Source organism: Solanum stenotomum, chromosome 9 (assembly GCF_019186545.1).
Source record: "Solanum stenotomum isolate F172 chromosome 9, ASM1918654v1, whole genome shotgun sequence".
NCBI lineage: Eukaryota > Viridiplantae > Streptophyta > Magnoliopsida > Solanales > Solanaceae > Solanum > Solanum stenotomum.
Window position 1 is genome coordinate 54471110 of NC_064290.1, and position 19301 is coordinate 54490410.

At 36.4% G+C, this 19301-nt stretch overlaps 1 protein-coding gene across 2 annotated transcripts in view; it reads left to right on the forward strand.

Moving 5' to 3' along the window:
- Window positions 1–19301, forward strand: part of LOC125875940 (dicer-like protein 4) — a 38103-nt gene that overhangs the window by 2996 nt on the left and 15806 nt on the right. Inside the window, exons 2-19 of one of the 2 annotated variants that reach the window (XM_049557013.1) lie at window positions 4319–4496; window positions 5167–5277; window positions 6430–6570; window positions 6661–6733; window positions 7812–7852; window positions 8397–8531; window positions 8613–8738; window positions 9442–9580; window positions 10874–10970; window positions 13852–14044; window positions 14192–14352; window positions 14435–14641; window positions 14798–15060; window positions 15148–15422; window positions 15505–15929; window positions 16782–16876; window positions 17835–18040; window positions 18178–18387. In XM_049557013.1, coding sequence (XP_049412970.1) covers window positions 4319–4496; window positions 5167–5277; window positions 6430–6570; window positions 6661–6733; window positions 7812–7852; window positions 8397–8531; window positions 8613–8738; window positions 9442–9580; window positions 10874–10970; window positions 13852–14044; window positions 14192–14352; window positions 14435–14641; window positions 14798–15060; window positions 15148–15422; window positions 15505–15929; window positions 16782–16876; window positions 17835–18040; window positions 18178–18387 — 3076 coding nt within the window. Of the gene's footprint in view, window positions 1–4318; window positions 4497–5166; window positions 5278–6429; window positions 6571–6660; window positions 6734–7811; window positions 7853–8396; window positions 8532–8612; window positions 8739–9441; window positions 9581–10873; window positions 10971–13851; window positions 14045–14191; window positions 14353–14434; window positions 14642–14797; window positions 15061–15147; window positions 15423–15501; window positions 15930–16781; window positions 16877–17834; window positions 18041–18177; window positions 18388–19301 lie in introns of both variants that reach the window. The other variant, XM_049557012.1, reaches the window with a different exon arrangement.

Consider the following 19301-nt stretch of genomic DNA (forward strand, 5'->3'; position numbering starts at 1 on the left):
GACGTAGATGAGGAGGTCATAAGCGTCTACGGAATGAAAAAGACATATATGGCAGAATCGTAACTATTTGATATTGTTAAGCCTCACGTCGGTGGGATGAGGCAATTATGGACTCCTTATATGGATTTGGGCAATTCTCCCCTCATGAACTAGCTTTTGGGGTGTGAGTTAGGTCCAAAGCCTAAATTAATAAACATATATAAACCTATGGAAGCATAATATACTAGATAGGAAAGTATAGCGGAATATCTGGCCAATATTCCATAAACCCACTAAAAGGACTTAAGTTATGGAGCTATTAAATATGAGTACAAAATACGAGACATAACTTGAAATTAACAAAGTACTATAGTTTGCTAATAGGAGAAGTTGCCTCCACGGTCTAGTAGTGGCTCAACTCTATTGGACAAGACTGAATCAAATTGGAATCACTGCTCTACAACTAAATTACGCCTGTTGACCTGCACACACGTAGTAACCGCGAGCAGCGAGTCTAAAGGACCAACAAGATTATCGACTTGCTTTCCCAGCCTACCCCTGACTCCCTGAGGCAAGTCCCTAGAAATCGCCTGTAGTGCATACATACACAATAACACGGCAATACATGTGTAGAACAAACTGAAATCATGAATGTATGTAGTGACAGTAGACATGATGTGACTACAGGTTGATTGACTGCTAAAGCTGTTGTGGTGCTATGAGTTATTCCTCACTCAAGCTCAACTTGCCAACTACACAAACATAGCTAATGCTCGTCCACACACATGAACAAGGCAGTTTGAATGCAAATAAACACACCATACATCATGCTTTAAGGAAAATCAAGCAAGCTAAGAGTTAAACTCTCACTTGCTTCGAAAATGGCGAACTTCCCTTGACTTGAATATCTGAAGTCCTCTCAGACAATCTCTTCTGTCCTCAATCTATTCAAAATCACAAATAATGGGTCCAAATTAGCCGAGGAGAACTAATCCCATGATTTGAAGACACTTCGGGGTCAAGGTCAATTCAAAATTCTTCCTCACATCAACAATTTAAATAGCAAAATAAATTACATGTACACGTTACCCATTAGCTATGGAATCCCATTTTATAATCAAAATCATATTTTGATAGCAACTGGTCGGTCAAAAGTCCAAATGCATCCTTTTAGGGCTTAGGCCATATTCCCCAATTTGATATCTCAAATCACATGTTTTCGTGGTTCAAGTTCTATGAAAATCACGACTAATCATGGGTCCAATATAAGGAATCAATACCTCGAATATGAGGTTGAAAGTTGAAACTCTGAATCTCTATAATCCAAGACCGAGAACCTCTTACTCAAAATCCCAAATTCCTTGTTAAAAACGATGCTGAAGTCTCATAGCAACTTTTAGTCTGCTACAAGTCCTCTATTACGTTCACATCCCTTGGCTCGCTTTTGCAATACAGTCAAGTTCAGGCTTGCAACGTGGTCGTGTAGAGAGCTCGACAGGAGTTGACCTGACCCTCAACCTTCACACTTGCACTCTATGACCTTATTTTTGTGTTGAACCTTTTCGTTCCACGATCGTGATAGAGGAAGGCATCAACAACAGAAAAATCTGCAATTAATTGACCCTAACTGGTGCAGAAACACCTCCGAGCGTCTCGGTTCCCAATCCAAACATGCCAATAAGTCCAAAAACATTATATGAACCTATAGGTTGTCTTAAATCATGAAATGGCACTCAAATATTCCAAAAGAGGGTTGAGTTGTATGCCTTTGGGTAATAAACATAAAGCAGTAGAAATATGATGACATTTTGGAGAAGACGGAGAAAAAACTAGCTAAATGGAAGGCACAATACTTGTCCATTGGGGGAAGATCATTTTAATCAACAAAGTACTAGATTCTCTACCAACTTATATGATGTCTCTTTTTCCAATACCTTCTAAGGTGGACAAAAGGCTTGAAAAATTGAAAAGGGACTTCTTGTTGCCAGTCAACAAAGAGTGTAAGGGGTATAACTTGGTAAACTGGAAAATTGTCCAGCTGAGCAAGAAGTTGGGGGGCTTGGCATCAGAAATCTGAGGTTACACAATTATAACTTACTGATAAAGTGGTTATGGAGGTATAATGGTGAATACTTTTCACTGTGGAGAGGTAATTCAATGCGAATATGGGCAGACTGAACCGTGGTGAACAAATATGGAGCTGTGGTTTGGTGATCTTTAAGAGCATTATGGCATAAGCGGGAAGAGGACGCCCCATTTAAAGTGGGAATGGTGCAATAATCAGGCTCTGGAGAGATGTCTGGATTGATCAAATCCTTTTTAGAGAATCCTATCCTGATCTATTCTCCCCGTGTACCATCCAAATGCTACTGTAAGGACTGTTGGACATCCCAGGATTGCAACTTTTTCTTTAGGAGGTATTTGAATGATTGGGAGGCGGTGAGAGTGGCAAAACCATTGAAGGAAATTGAAGTCTTTACATGTATTTCAACTGTCCCTGACACAATAAAGTGGATACATAGTGAAAATGGTGTCTTTTCCGTCAACAGAATATACAAGAGAGGAAATGGTGGAGAAGCTGGAGGAAGTTCAACTTTATGAAAGTATGTTTCGGTAAGTATAGCAGTAGCACCAACAAAAGTGAAATGCTTCTCTTGGTTGGTGGTCGGGAAGGCTTGTTTGACAATAGAAGCTTTCAAGAGAAAGGGAATGCCTGTACTCCCTAGGTGTTTTTTGTGTAATGAAGTAGAGGAAACAAACAGTCACATGTCCCTCCACTGTAAATCTACATCTCAACTGTAGGCCGTTTTATCAGCCTCACTGAAGTCAAGTGGACCATGCCAGAACATACCGCAGACCTAGTGAGTTACTGGATTAAAAGTGGTGGGAGCAAGAGTCAGAAGAAATGGTGGAGGGTGATACCTGCTTGCATCCGGTGGACAGTGTGGAAGGAAAGGAGTGGAAGAAGTTTTGAAGATAGATTCAATTCTGTACTGAGTGAAATGGAATTGCATTGTATCTTTTTATTTTTGGTGCAAAGATCAATGTATAGAGGAAGTAGATGATCTGGTAGATTTATTATTTATTATGAGCCCTGTAAATCAGTTTTATTCTTCTTCTTTTAGTTTAACTACTCTTTATTAAAATGCTGAGGAATAGAACAATATTAGTTTATGAAAAATAAAAGGGGGTTGGGTTGTTACACTTTGATAATGTTAAGTTAAACGTTTGAAATGGCAAGAGAGTTAAAATGTTGGCTGAGAAGTGGTCTGATGATACTCTTCTATTTGAGAAATTCCCTGACTTATATACATTATATAATTACCATCAACAAGAATTGCACTATAGTTGTCTACTAGTCTTCTGGCGTATGGATCTTATATTGAGAAGAAGTTTCAATGATCAACAGATAGAAGATTCTTTACTTTGGAAGGTTAAAAGCATTTTCTGTCAGGGCATGCTACAATTTTTTTTGCTGAAAATGGGAGGGAACTATGAAAATTCTGGTGTATGGATCTTATATTGAGAAGAAGTCTCAATGATCAACAGATAGAAGATTCTTTAAATTGGAAGGTTAAAGCATTTGCATGCTACAATTTTGTTTTACTGAAAATGGGAAGGAACTATGAAAATTTGCCATGACGGAATATTTTGAAGACTGTTACACCCTCACAGTGGCTTGCTTCACCTGGACTGCAACTCATGGTGCCTGTCTCACTCATGAAAACCTATAGAGAAATGGTTTTGTCATTTGCAGTAAATGTATTTATGTGAAGAAGTGGCTGAATCAGTTGATCACTTGCTGCTCTGTTGCATTTTCATCAGGCAGAGTTGATTTTTTGTTTCTGGGAAGTTTTGGAAATCAATTTGTCATGCTAGGAAGCATAAAACAGGCCTTAAATAGCTGGTACAATTTTTTGTGAAGCAGATTCTACTGGGATGGCAGTGTCTAGTCGTACTTTCTGGAATTGGTTAGAGAAAAAAGGAACACATTTCTCATGTAAAGGCTTGGTGTTGAGTAGTTTCTATTTGTGGTCAAAGAAAAATGTTGTAACTGATTTTGTTTCACTATTTGATCTGATGTATTGCTTCAATATTTAGTTGAAAGAACTTGTTCCTCTGGTATTCTCCTAGTACCTTCTTTAGTACTTGTTAAGGTGTTGTTACAATAAAACATTTGAACTTTCAAACGCCTGAAAATCTTTGTAAATTATCATACGATTTCAGAATTTAACTACATTATTTAGCTGAAAAATGATGTGCAAATATGGCATAAACAAAAAAATAGGCGCCTTTGATGATTTTATAATATGATTTTACTGATTTTATTTCTTATCAGGTATCAGATGGATCTTTGTAAAAAAGCATTAGAGGAGAATGTTGTTGTATATCTGGGAACGGGCTGTGGGAAAACCCATATTGCCGTTTTGCTTATCTATGAGATGGGGCACTTAATAAAGAAACCCCAGAAGAGCATTTGTGTGTTTCTTGCTCCCACTGTGGCATTGGTGCAACAGGTTTTCTTCTTTATTTTTTTTTCTTAACTTTTTAAATTTTTTGATATCAAGGATGTGAACTACTATACATTAAATCAAATGGCTGAATATCAAATATCTTCCCTACTATTGAGGCTGTATTTGAGAGCTTTAAGCATAAGTGTTTCCTTTTGGATGACCACGTCCATATCATTGCGCTTGCTGTTGCTTCAATGGCATCACATATCTTTCGTCTACTGTTCGGATGTCATCGCTCCTTTTGTCCAAATGTCGCTCCTTTTGTTTATCATATTTTCTGATAGAAATTATTATTGATTTGTGGCTAGTATGTAATCAATATTTTTCACATATATATAAACACTAGGGTGTTTCAGGCTAGTCAGAATTAATTTAATTACATGCATGGATATTTCTGATTTTGCTGAAAACTGGTCAAGTGATTGGCATGAAAAAGGCCTACAGTTTTGCAACTCAGAGAACCAGAAAGCACTCTTCGATTTAGAATGTCATATGTTATGTCTAACTAATTTTCTCTTCATTGAAATTGTATTCCTATTAAACTCATTCTGTTTTTCTGTGTGTATTTTTCTTTGTTGGGGCAGGGTGGGGAATTTAAAAGTGTATCTGCAACTTCATAATATATTGGCCTAAAGGTTATTTGCTTTTTCATGTGCTTCTGAAATTGGAAAAGCAAGCCAAGGTCATAGAGGAGTCTATTGACTTCAAAGTTGGGACATACTGTGGCAAATCAAAGCATTTGAAGAGCCACCAAGACTGGGAGAAAGAAATGGAACAGTATGAGGTAAGTCTGCAGGATCTTTTTTGTTAATGATATACATTATCCCATCAGTGTTATTTGTTTGAGGCAGAAGCTTAGGAATTCTTGATATACGAACTCCCTAGTAGAGATTTTAGTGCAATTAATAATTGAAATTTGAGTAACTGATGTAAGGGTGACAAAAAAAGCCGAATAACTGATGTTCACTAAATTATCTCCCATATACTTGGAATATTTGTACAAACCTGCAATAAGACAGTATCTTTGTGCTGATCTAACTCTTGCAGTAATCAATACTCTTACTTTCCTTAACAAAAGGAATATTTCCTATCTACTTTTCTCTCTTCCTGTGTTAATCACAACATCTGGATTAGATTATATAAGTAATTCTTGTATCTTTTCTTTGCCTCCTAAATATTTAATTGATTAAGGTTTGCAACTTACTGCACAGTTTGGAATATCTTCATCTAAATTGAGATTTTGAACGCGAGGAAATGATCTTATGAAGTGACAAATCTCAGATGTTTGCTTGATAGCGAGAGAATGGGAATATATATTTTGTGTCTACCCTTTGTAGGATCAAGAGATTTTATGCTTTGTTCTAAGGTATTACTATATTAGTAGCTTCCCATGGTCAATCACTTTTTGATTAAAACATTGGCAGAGGAGTGCCACAGTTTCATAATGCCTTTAATTCTGAACGTTTACCTGTCAGTCCTCCAACCACAAAAAAAAGCTTTTGAACTTTTTTATCTCCTTCTAGGTGAAAATTCTCCAATTGGAATATTTTTCCAGAATTTCTTATAAGGTCCTACTATTCCCAAAAAATCTATTGTTGGCTGTTTTCTCATTCCGAAATTGGACTGCATCAGTCATTCTTTTCCAAGTTTCAATGGCTATGAGTATATGCTATTCCACTTAAATCTTCTGAAGAAATACGAAGTGTAGCTGCCCAAGTGGGTGACCTAGCAGTTGGAAAGATGGAGTGACAACCTTGGGAACCAAGATAGAGTGATTGAACCATGTGTTATATATTGTTGTCTTATCATCTTAGGTCCTTTCTTTTTTGGACTGTGGATGAGTGTGAATATTGCTGAATGGCTGACTATTATACTATATCTTTGTTTGCCACTTTCTGAACGTTTTGACCAACAAATTTGCATGTTGTTTGTTCAGGTCCTTGTTATGACCCCTCAAATACTGCTACATAATCTTTCCCACTGCTATATCAGGATTGAATTTATTGCTCTTCTGATATTTGATGAGTGTCATTATGCACAAGTTGAGAGCGATCATCCTTATGCGGAGATTATGAAGGTAATTAACTGCTCTGGTGTTATACGCTGGCAAACATGCTTCGTTTTGTATATAGTAGCCTAGTTATTCATGTGTATTATTCTTGGACAGATATTTTACAAACCTGATGTAGTAAAACGGCCCCGTATATTTGGCATGACTGCATCTCCAATATCAGGGAAAGGTAATATTATTGTGCCAATGAATTCATGCAGTAATAAGATGTCCTAATTTTCTCTAACTAGCTGGATCCATTCAGCTTATAGGTCATGAGTAATTTGTATGTTGCCTTGTGTTTGAAATTTGACAAATAGGTTTACATAATAATTTTCGGCAAAATTATGTGTGGATGTCATCCAGATTCCAGAAAACCATTTCTCCTAGATTCATTTCTCTTTTTTTGGTTTTTCAGGAGTCAATTTTTTCGACAATTGTTTACACTCCAAATGAAAAAGTTTTTCCAACTTGTGAGATCTTTAACTATTACTTTGGAGTGATGAATGCATCTACATCTCTTTTCCATGTAAAATTGATCAAATAGACACTGAAAACTGTATGCTGACAATAAATTGGGAGGCAGTCTATGTTAATCAGTAACATATGGTTGTGATGTATGGTACCAGCAGGATCTCTACTCCATTTTGGCTGTACTTCGGACTTACAATATTAACCTGATCTTTTCTTTTCAAGGAATCTCGAAGTATCTCTTTTAGATGTTACCTTTAACTCATTGATTTTGGAAGTACAAATTGGGGACTGCTTTGCTGTTCATCATTGACAGATAAGCTGTAGTTCATTGTGGCTGTCTAATTTTAACCTTGTATGACTGAAAACTGTCTCTATGTCTCTCATCTGCAGATAGTTAAAATTTTACCCCCTTACACATGACAATATGCATATACGTAAATGATTTCTGTTTGGAGAAAGTCATGACTTGTATGAATTCTATTTAAAAATGGGATCAACAGAAGTTGAAGGAGGTATTATCAGAAAATAAGTTTGAAAATGAGTGCAAGTTTTCTGATTTTCTGACTCGTGAAAAAAAACTCACCTGATATCTGGGTTTTGTGGAATGAAACCCTGCTTTCCATGACATGCATTGATCAATTGTGGTAACGGATTGATAGTTCTTGCTATCTGATCTTTGCTCTCAATACTGTTCATTCTGCCAGGCTTAACTGGTATATCTATCCTTTAAGCTACTTTTGTTGTTTGGACACTCCTCAGCTCTCAGTCATTATGTTATATTTTTACCATTGCAGGTGCTACTGTTGAAGGCCTTGAGACCTTACTCCGTTCTAAGGTGCTACTATTATATACAGAAACTATTTTTTATGATCAATCAAATAATTTTACTTTTTCTTATGAAAGAAAGATAACCATAAATATCAGAGTTGCCTCACATCATTATTGTGGTAACAAATGAAGTCCAATAGAAGTTGCTTGTGAAGGATGAATTTCTGTCATAAGTTTATTAGTTCTAGGATTTGCTAAGAACTGTCTTAAGATTTGATTCCAATTTCCGTAGCTATCATTTTTTATCCTAGGTCTCTCGTTGTGGGTATTTTATTGTTAGGTAACAAAGTACGGCTGCCAAGCCTGGCAGCATTTACCTACTTGGCCTGGCTGGGCTTAGCTGCCATCCTTTGTTCATGCCTATACTGGTTTCATCTTCACCATATTTCTCCTTCTTGGTTGCCCAAGTCCAACTAGTGCTTACTATCTCAAGGTCTTACCTACACTGCTTTGGACTTCTTCCCGTTTTGTGTTGCAGAAGGGGGAGGGTAGAGGGAAAGAGGAACATTAACAGTTGTATAGTTTAATTTCTCGTCTATATATAACCACAGGTGTATTCTGTTGAAGACAAGGACGAATTGGAACAGTTTGTTGCATCACCCAAGGTGAATGTGTACCGCTATGGTCCTGGCTCCTCATATCTTACGAAGGCTTATTCTCAGAAGCTTGAAGAGATAAAGAACCAGGTATTATCTGGTCAGAAATTAAGATGGCTATTTCTATTAGTCTTTGACTAAATACTCTGTGGTGTATTCATGATTTGACAGTGTGTAAAGGAGCTTCACAAGAAAGCAGTTGACAGCACTCTCAGGAACACGAAAAAGATGCTCAAGAGACTGCATGGACATCTAATTTTTTCTCTGGAAAACCTAGGTGTTTTGGGGGCGTTACAGGTTTTGTCGCACTTCTTGTTGTTTATCCCCCAAGACCCATTTCGCAAGCCCTGATCTTTCATATTTCTTGAGTTTTAAAAATAGAATGAGAAACTTTATTGAGCTCGAATTTTACACATGTTCCCAATTATGTTTGGTAAAAAAGGAGCAGGGGAAGACCTGGCCCACGTTGCCATACCCCCAACAGTCAATCAGTATAAATGGTCTTTTGACTTAAGTGCAATTTCAAACACATGCTATAGTCTCAACACTTGACCAGACTCCTCGGCACTCTGCAAAACTAAAATAAGAGTATGCAGACGGGTTTGAAAAGTTTCAGAAACAAGTTAGTGCTGCGAGTTTGTGCACTTTATAGATTCTCTTGACCTGACATAGAATTCTTGGCAGATAGGTGTAGACCCTTCAGTTTTTTGTATATGCATGCGTACTTTTTGTGTATATTTATTAAGCATTTCAGCTGGAGAGCCCACATGCATTGCTCTAGTTATGATATTACAGCTTTTCTCGATCTTAAAGAGTCATTAATTTCAGTAGAATATGACACTGCATGAAAATCTAGAATCTTGTTGGGTTCCTTAGTCATGATAAGCATAATTTGAACACTTCTAATTCACAGGGAAGAAATCGCGATTTATCTTTTTCTAACCTTTAAGATTTACAGTTGGAAAATTAAATTCTGAGTTCCATCCTTGTTTTGGTGAAGGCTAGTTGCATTCTTTTAAAGGGGGATCACCATGAGCGCCATCAAATGGTGGAAGCTGAAGTTAATGCTAACGATGACTCTTTGTGTGACAAATATCTGAGTCAGGTTGACACAGTCTTTACTTCTGGTTGTGCTAAAGGTATGTTTTATTCTATCGCGCTTTCCTGTTTTGTAGCTATTTGTGTTCTTACAATCATTACAATGATTCTTATGAGTTCCAGTTTGGATAAGATTTACTGGCCTGATCATGGATTATTTGGTTCTAGAAATGAAATTAGAAGGCTCTGATCATATCGTCTGACTTGTTAGAGATCAAGATATTTGATTTGGACTTGTGAATCAATTTAAGGCATTTCACGGCTTGAGCAGGGTGTTCCTTCTCCAAAAGCTAAATTTGGATTCTTATCCTTTCATGCTCTTTGACAGCACAACACATTCCACCGATGACAAAGAAGCATATAGGGGGGAGGACTAGTCCACCTAAAATGAGTAAATGAAATTTACATCAATCCAGATTTACATGGATCTTTTAGCAGTGTATAGGGACTGTAGAATGGAATGTAGACATTGCGGGTGGAAATATTGAGGTTAGATGCAGTGGAAAGTGCACCTAGGTGTTTGTCGTGGATTTTGCCAAAAATGAAGTGTGTTTTGTCAGGGGAAATTGGCAATACTATGCAGAGTGTGACAATAGCCGATGTGCTACTCAAAGCTTCTGTCCTAACACACACAACAGTATAAGGAGTTCTTGATATAGATTCACACACACAAAGATAATGATGCGAGTAAAGGGAACACAAGATATGAGAGGCAAGATCCCTTTCCTATGATATCTCAAATGCAAGATTACAAAGGATGGATCTGCCCAAGGGCCTATACAAACATTATATAGAAGCCTTACAATCTACATGGCTCATTTACAATGGAATATGCTGAAAAGAGGCCTAAATAAAGTCGCATTATCTCACCTAGCAAGATCACCCCACCACAGAGAGCTAGTCTCATTATCTCACCTAGCAAGAACACCCCACCACAGAGATCTAGTCTCATTATCTCACCTAGCAAAAACACCCCACCACAGAGAGCTAAGCCTAGGGGGCAAGTCAACAGATTATAATATCAGACTGATGCTGATATTGATCAAAATGAATAAGTATGATGAATCTTTTAGTATTGGACTAGCAGAGTGATCTTTCTACACCTCATTTTTACCTCTCTCTAGAAAGTTCACACTTGATTTTGAATATTTTCTGTCCTTTAGGATCCTTTAAATGAAGACTAAGGGCTTAAGCTGAAGACAATTCCTGCAAATATAGGCCTAAATACTGATCCGTGCCCACATAGAGATTCTTAGGAATGTCTTGTGTTGCTGCCAAGTATACATATGGTGTTTTCATCTGTATTACTGGTCTAACATATGTTTCTCATGCAGATGGTATGAATCCTGATTTGGCACTCATGGAAGTTCTGAAGGAGCCTTACTTTTCCAAAAAGCTTTTACGCCTAATTGGCATCCTTTCCAACTTCGGGTTAGTCATTTTGTAGCAAATTGAATAATTTGCTATTCCTGATCTCTATAACTCATTCAGGATTTATAAGTAGCTGGAAAGAGAAAAGCTGGTTCACTTTGAGGGGTATTCTTATGGATAATTGCATCCAATTTTAATAAAATATAGTGAACTAAATATTGACAGTGACTTACGTGATGACCTATAAAAGTTCACATTTTATTTTTTGAGACTGGTAACATGTGTGTGTGTGTATATATATATGAATTAGATCTGCACCATGATAGTGCTATTTACAATTACAAAAACCCAACCATGCTTAGGACTACAGCTTCACAAGGAACCTATCATATCAACTAGTGATTCAGTCTCCTCTACGTAGTTTTCTTTACACTAAAAAAGAAACAAAAGAATACAATTCATCTTGACTTTCTGCATAGGTTGCTTGTCTTCGAAAATTCTGTAGTTCCTCTCCTTCCAAATTGCCCACCATATACAAGCTGGGACAAGTTTCCACCACTTCCTTTGTCTCACTGCACCACCATTTTAGTTCCAACACTTCAATAAATCACAGCTTGTTGCTGGCATAGACCATCTTAGTCGTACCAAGTTCAAAAAAAGTCGCCACAATTGTCCAGTTATAGGACAATGTAGAAACAGATGGCTATTGTTTTCTCTGGCAGCACCACACATACAACATCTAGAGCATAGATGAAATCCCCTTCGTCTTAAGTTTTCTTGAGTGAGACATGCTTCTCTTGATACAAGCCAAGAAAAACATAAGACTTTGTAAGGGGCCTTAGTCTTCCAGATGAACTTCCATTTCCCACCAGTCAAATTGTGCATTTTGTGTAATCTGGAAGTTGTAGATTTGACAGTGTAGACTCCATCACTTCCAGATTTCCCACACAACGTATCCTCAGATTCTTTGAAGCTTGGAAAGATTCCAAGGTCTTGAACAAGTCCACGACTCTTTCCAATTCCCAATCACATAATAATCTTCTAAAAGTGATATTCCACCCATGCACTCCTTTAGCTGATTCAAGGTTAATATCTGGTAAAGTAGCAATAATGTAGAAATCAGGGAAAAAAACTTTAAAAGGACCGTGCCAGTTTCACTTTTTACACATGTAAATATACAGTAAAAAATGGAAGCATAGATAATATTCCTTTAGCGAAAAGGGATATATTTTTCTGATGAAAAACTTTATATTCTTTTGATTGCCATCTTCAAGCATAGTCTCAAAATTTCCATCTTGCTTCAATAAAACTTCTCAAAGAGTTAAGGTATGAAAGAGATGCATCAATTAAATCGATTTGTGACAATCAGGCTGCATTTCGTGTAAAAATGAATCATATAATAGTAGGTTGTCAATTCATTCGACAAAAGATTGAAACGGGTGCATCACAGCATGTTTTGCTTACTAGATGATCAGTTAGCAGATATTATTAGAAAGTCACTCTGGCAGCAGCTGTTAATTCCTTTAATCTATGAAAATATGTTTGAAGCAAAAGATCTTTCTACTTGCAACATGATTTTATTCTTAACATTGTAGCTCTTACAGAGCATAGTGTAGGGCCTATTATGAGAAATATGGAATTAATGGCTTGAGTACAATTTTATGTATTAATGGACCAGAGAAGCTAGTTAGCCTCTTGTGCATTTGCTCTCAAATACACTTACGGGTCGTTTGGTAGAGTGTATTAGAAAAAACAATGCATGCATTAGCTTTGTGTATTAGTAGCATCTTGTTTGGTACACTTTTTCAACCTATGTATAATGTGTATTGAGGTGTGTATTACTAAGAGGGTGTTTGGATTGGCTTAAAAGTTGGTCAAACCTACTTTTAAGTCAGTTTTTGACTTTTGGAAGTGTTTAACAAATATAAAAATAACTTAGTTAGGAAGTGTTTGGCAAGGTTAAAAATAACTTAAAATAAGTTACAAACCAAAAGTAGGCCTCCCCCAACTTTTTATTTTTTGACTTAAAAGTCATTTAAGTTTGACTTTTCATTTTTGACTTAAAAGCTACTTTTTTTAAGCCAATCCAAACGGGCTCTAATACATGGAAATCCATGGTATTAGTAATGCAAGGGGGTTTAATGCATGCATTAGCATGGTTAAAGACCTAATTTCCCCTCAAAACCTTTTTACATCTTTTCCACCATATTTGTGGAGGGTATCTTTGTACATAAAGACCTAATTGTTTGGTTAATACACAAAACCAAACAATGCATAAGAGATATCTCTGCATAATTAATGCAAGCATAACTAATACAATCATTACTAATACACTCTATTTCGCATTACTTTTATACACCCTATCAAACGACTCCTTAAAGAACACCACACTGGGGCCTCTATGGAGAAGTATAGAATTAATGCCTTGAATCAACTATTCATATTTTTGGGCCTACCAGCTAGCTAACCTCTCTGCATTAGGCCTCAATGACTCTTAAAAAGCACCAGAATAAGGACCTGATGGAGACATATGAAATTAGTGTATTGACTGCAAGTGTTCATATTTATACATTCAACCAGCTAGCTAGCCTCTGTGCATTTGCTGTCCATTGTAGTGGTACCATCTGAAACTAAATCTTTCAAAAACTTAGCTTTTGTTCATATTATTTCCCCTAAAACTTTATTCTTAACAAGCATGGTTAGTGGTGATCTTTTGCCCTCATAATGTACCTTTATCCAATAGAAATGATAAGATCTTGTTTGAAGTCAGTAACATATGTTTTGCTGTCATATCATACCTTTACCCATTACGTACAATAAAATTGTTTCAGTTTGTTTGTTGTCATGTTTGTATGTTTCTTCTTCATTGTTAATTCAGTCGCTAAGGAAATCAAATCAACTTCATATTCTGCAAGTTGATTCTTCCTCTCTTTATTTTCAGGGTACAACCAGATATGAAATGCATAATATTCGTTAATAGGATCGTGACTGCAAGGTCCCTTTCGTATATTCTTCAGCATCTGAAAGTTTTATCTTCTTGGAAGTGCGGGTTTCTTGTAGGAGTCCACTCGGGATTGAAGAGTATGTCACGAAAAAATACAAATATCATTCTCAATAAGTTTCGTTCTGGTGAGGTAATGGTTCTTTGCTAGATTTTTTCTCCGCACGCTAAATTCTCTTAGCTAGAGGACATCTGGGAGGGTGACTCCAAGTTTATGTTTGTTTCTATCTCTGATAGTTTAGTATGAGATTGGTTGCATATCCTTTGCTCAATTTGACAGCTCAATTTATTGATTGCAACCAAAGTTGGCGAGGAAGGACTTGATATCCAGACATGCTGCCTTGTTATACGATTTGATCTTCCTGAAACTGTTGCCAGTTTTATACAGTCTAGAGGGCGTGCCCGCATGCCAAAGTCTGAATATGCATTTTTGGTTGATAGGTATCTCTAAAGTTTTGTTTTCTGTACCTTCTTACCAGACAAGTTCATCAGAGCAATATCTCTGACATAAACCTCTTTGCAGAGGTAACCAAAGGGAGCTTGATTTAATTGAGCATTTTACAAGAAGTGAAGCTCAGATGAATGATGAAATCTCTTCCAGAAAATCTCTCACAACAGTGGCAGATTTTCAGGAAAATATATACAAAGTAGATATGACTGGTGCAACCATCAGTTCTGCATCAAGCATTTCATTGCTTCACCATTATTGTTCCAAGCTTCCACGCGACGAGTATAATCTTGTGCTGAATTTCACTAAATATTTATGTTTCTTTTTTCGTAGTTACAATTTACTGTTCTATATTTCTTATTGGTGGCTTTTGCATTTGGAACTTTATCTTCATGGTTTTACATGATCTCTTTTCTTTTCGTTTTGCTTGTTTTGTAGGTATTTCTGCCCCAAGCCGCAGTTCTATTACTTTGATGACATAGATGGAACTATTTGCAAATTAATTTTACCTTCAAACGCTGCAATGCATCAAATTGTCAGTGCTCCTCAATCTTCTATAGAAGCAGCTAAGAAAGATGCTTGTTTAAGAGCCTGCAAGAGCTTGCATGAACTTGGAGCACTCACTGATTATCTTTTGCCTGATCAAGCAGACGAAGATGAAGACCTGGTCCCCGATTTTTCTGACTTGGAATGCTGTGAAGGTTAGGGAGTACTATTCTAATAAAAACATCTTCAATGTGCTTTGTGTTATTTTGCTCGTTGTCATTATTGTAATGTTGATGTCACAGGCGAAGATGCACGGGAAGAGCTCCATGAGATGATTGTTCCTGCTTCCCTTAAAGAACCATGGACTGAGACAGAGAATCCTGTTTGCCTTAACTCATACTACATAAGATTTTTTCCCTTCCCTAATGATAGGGTGTATAAGAAGTTTGGCCTATTTCTGAAAGCACCTCTTCCCCAAGAGGCTGAGAGAATGAAACTTGATCTCAACTTGGCTCGAGGTAGATCTGTGAAGACAGAGCTTATTCCGTCAGGAGCTACTAGTTTTGAGAACAATGAGGTTTAACACTTTAACTACTTGACCCTCTTCTATTTTAAACGGAAAGGCTCTCTTCAATATTTTGATTACTTTCTTTTAGCAGATACAACTAGCAGAGAAATTCCAGAGAATGTTCCTCAAGATCATTCTTGACCGCTCTGAGTTCATTTCAGAATTTGTGTCTTTGGAAAAAAAGGATTTTGTCGACTCAGCTTCTAAGTTTTACCTATTGCTTCCTGTCAATTTGTTTGGGCATAATAAAATCTCTGTGGACTGGGAGCTTGTCAGAAGATGCTTGTCATCACCAATTTTTGGAACTTCAGTATGTACAAGCAATAATAAGATGTCTAAATTCGAAGAGCAGTTGCAACTTGCCAATGGTTCCAAAAGCGTACATGATGTTGCCAATAGTTTGGTATATGTTCCATGCAAGGATGCATTTTTCTTCATATCCGATGTTGTTAAAGACAAAAATGCATACAGCATTTATAAAGATTCTAAAAACCACGTCGAACACTACTATGATATGTAAGTAGAAATGACTTTCTTATTTCTTCTTTGCTTACCAACTGGCTTCCCTGTTTGTTTGCTGATTCTACCTGCATACATATGTGAAACTGCTTTTTTTCTGCCTGGAGAATCTTATTTTACTGTAAACCAGACTAGAAATTCAAGTATTAATAAAGTGGAAGATGAGCCCTATTTTCTCCATTGCCAACCTCAGTCAGAAAAAGGGAGAAAACTTACAAATTAGATGCAAATAGAAGGGAAGTTAAAAAAGTTCTTGATAGGTTAATTAGCATCTACAAATTGCTGCTGAAGAACCAATTGAACCATTTCCTTACATGCATTTGGAAGTTCTCTTTTTTTCCCTGTCAATATGTATTATGGTTAGTGACTATATGTCTATTTTATTCTTATTGTGAGTCTCGAGTAATAAACAGAGTTGACTTTTATTGATGTAACTTCCTTTTTCCTTTTTGGTAAGGTGAATAAATTAATTAATGTGGGATATACCAGCAGTAACTTGTTTGGGAACTTGCTGGTATTGATGTATGTTTGTTCTTGTTTAAGAAGCATAGAACCGGCTTTAATTTGGGAAGAATACGTTTCTTTTCATTGCATTTGTGTAACTCAGATATTTTTTAAGATACAGTAACTGACCTCCTAAGGGACTGGTATGCTCTTCTTGTTTAGAGATATATTTGTTTTATCATCTTCCGATGTTACTTGTTGAGAATATCTGTCCTCTTCCTTTGCAATTTACTTAATAATACTTTTTCTCGTGAAGAAAAACATATTTTGCATCTATTTGAAGATATGATCATTTCTACAAAATGTGTATCATGTATTTTCTAATGGGTGAAATCTCTTCTACAGTTCCTCTGTCCATCTTTTATACCCTGATCAACCACTTATAAAAGCAAAGCAGCTCTTCTGTTTGGAAAACTTACTACGGAAGAAAGGCTATTCAGGTAATTGTTTATAGTTCAAGCTGCATAACTGAGCTGTTTATATTGCAAAACTCAAAAGACTTGTGATGCAATAGGGGGGAGGGGTGGTTACTTTGATTCATGTTGAAGCATAGCTTTTAATTTTTTTAGAAGCAAAAACCAATGTGCTTCTGCTATGAAAACAAAGAAACAACAAATTCTATCTTTTTAAACGGTTGAATGTTGACAAAGTTCTATCTTTTTCTGTTTATTTGTGTTAACAATGTTCTTTCTTATCAAACCCATCAAGTTTAGAGCTTTAACCATAATAATGCTTAATTGTATAAATAATTTATTTTTATGAGTTGGGGAGATTCATTTACCTACTAGATGAAATTTGTGAACATAGGAGTAGATTCAAGCATGTAAATTACAAACAACACAAATTTTAAATCAACATAAAAATAAAATTACACTCAATTAAAGGAGACAGTATAAGTTATATTTTTTAAATAAAAATAAAGTTGGAGAAGAAGAGCTTGAAATTGTAACTCTTTTTATTTTTAGGAGCTTGTAATTAATTCATAAAGCAAAAAGGATTTAGGACTAAGCTTGTAATTATGTTCTGAGCAGCTCCAAGAGAAGCGTCTCTGTCTTCTTCTAAAACTTTAATAAATCTCTTGGGACTAAGCTTCTCCAAGACATGACGTGAGAAAATGATAAGCACCATTTCTAGGTTAGAGCGCAAGGGCGACAATGTCCATGATTATATAATTATCTTACGAACTTCGTCTGTTTTAAATACTTTATTTTGACAATCTATGGCTAGATGAAGGATTTTCTACTTTGATTTAACTTACCGCATGTTCAGAATATCAGATTATATTCTCTCATCGGAAGTAAGATCATTTTCTGCTGTGTGTATTATTTTGAGACACAATTACTTAGGTGGTGTATTATTTTGCAATGAATGACACTCTCCTTTGGCCCCCTGTTGCAGAGTTGCGTGATAAAGAGGAGCACTTTGTTGAACTACCTCCTGAAATTTGCCAGCTCAAGATAATTGGGTTTTCCAAAGATATTGGGAGCTCATTATCATTGTTACCATCAATCATGCATCGCCTTGAAAGCTTACTTGTCGCTATTGAACTGAAGGGCTGTCTATCTGCTTCTTTCCCTGAGGGAAGGGAGGTAGCAATAGATCATGTAAGGGATTCTTCCATACTTAGTAATATGTCCTCTCAATCAAAACACATCTGTTTGCATGTATCATTTGTTCATAGCTTATGAATAATGCCAGATACAATACCTAGTTTACTATTGATTGTCTGAAACCGGACCAGGTTCTTGAAGCACTCACTACAGAGAACTGCCATGAGTCCTTTTCTCTTGAAAGGCTTGAAGTGCTTGGTGACGCATTTCTCAAGTTTGCAGTTGGGAGACATCTTTTTCTTTTGCACGATGCCTTTGACGAAGGACAGTTAACTAGAAAGCGCTCAAACGCTGTGAACAATTCCAATCTGTACATGGTAGCAATCAGAAACAATTTACAGGTAAATGGTGCTGAACTCCAAATGCTAGATATGGACCGACTTCTTCAGTGATGTGACAGCACATTGTTTATGTTGAGATAAGAAAAGGCTTGCTTTTTTCTTGTTTCAAAATATGGCTTTTGACTTATTGCAAAGTTTAACATTATTTCATGTGAGAAAGTGCATTCACTGAGGTGTCTATTTAAACCATTACTTAGCACAAACACAGATGCCTGTGTGGCTCTCTCATCTCACATCCCTAAAACAAATAAAAGAGCAGAAATAGAATTATTTCTTTGTTGAAGCTTATGGGGAAAAAGAAATAATCATCTCTGTTGATTACTATGAGGCCCCAAATAATTTGTCATTTATGAGGCCTCAAATAATTCGTCATTGTATCAAATAAATTTGATATTTTCTCCATTGTAACTAATATATATAATAAACAAGTTAAATTAACTAATGAAAATTTGTCTAGTCAATAAATGTAAAATGGAATGGGACAAAGGGAGTAAACATCTGATACATTCATGGGTTAAAAATGGAAGGGGTTAAATATTTTGAGAGGACCTAAACAGCAATATTATCATATAAAATTGGGAATAAGGGTTTCCCCTTCCAACAAAGGTGGAAGAAAGAATTGATGCTCTGAGAAGGAATTTTTTGTGGCACGGTGAGAAGGAATATAAAGGTTTCCACCTAGTCGAATGGAAGACACTGCTACTATCCAAGAAGCAGGGAGGACTGGCAATCAAAAATCTTAGAAAGCAGAACAAAAGTCTTCTCATGAAGTGGTTGTGGAGATTTCCTTTAGAAGATCAATCTTTGTGGGGTAGGGTGATCCAGGCCAAATATGGGAAGGAAGGACCCTGGAAGACTAAGGAAGTGACATCCACATATGGAACCAGTTTGTGGAGATCAATTAGAAACTTATG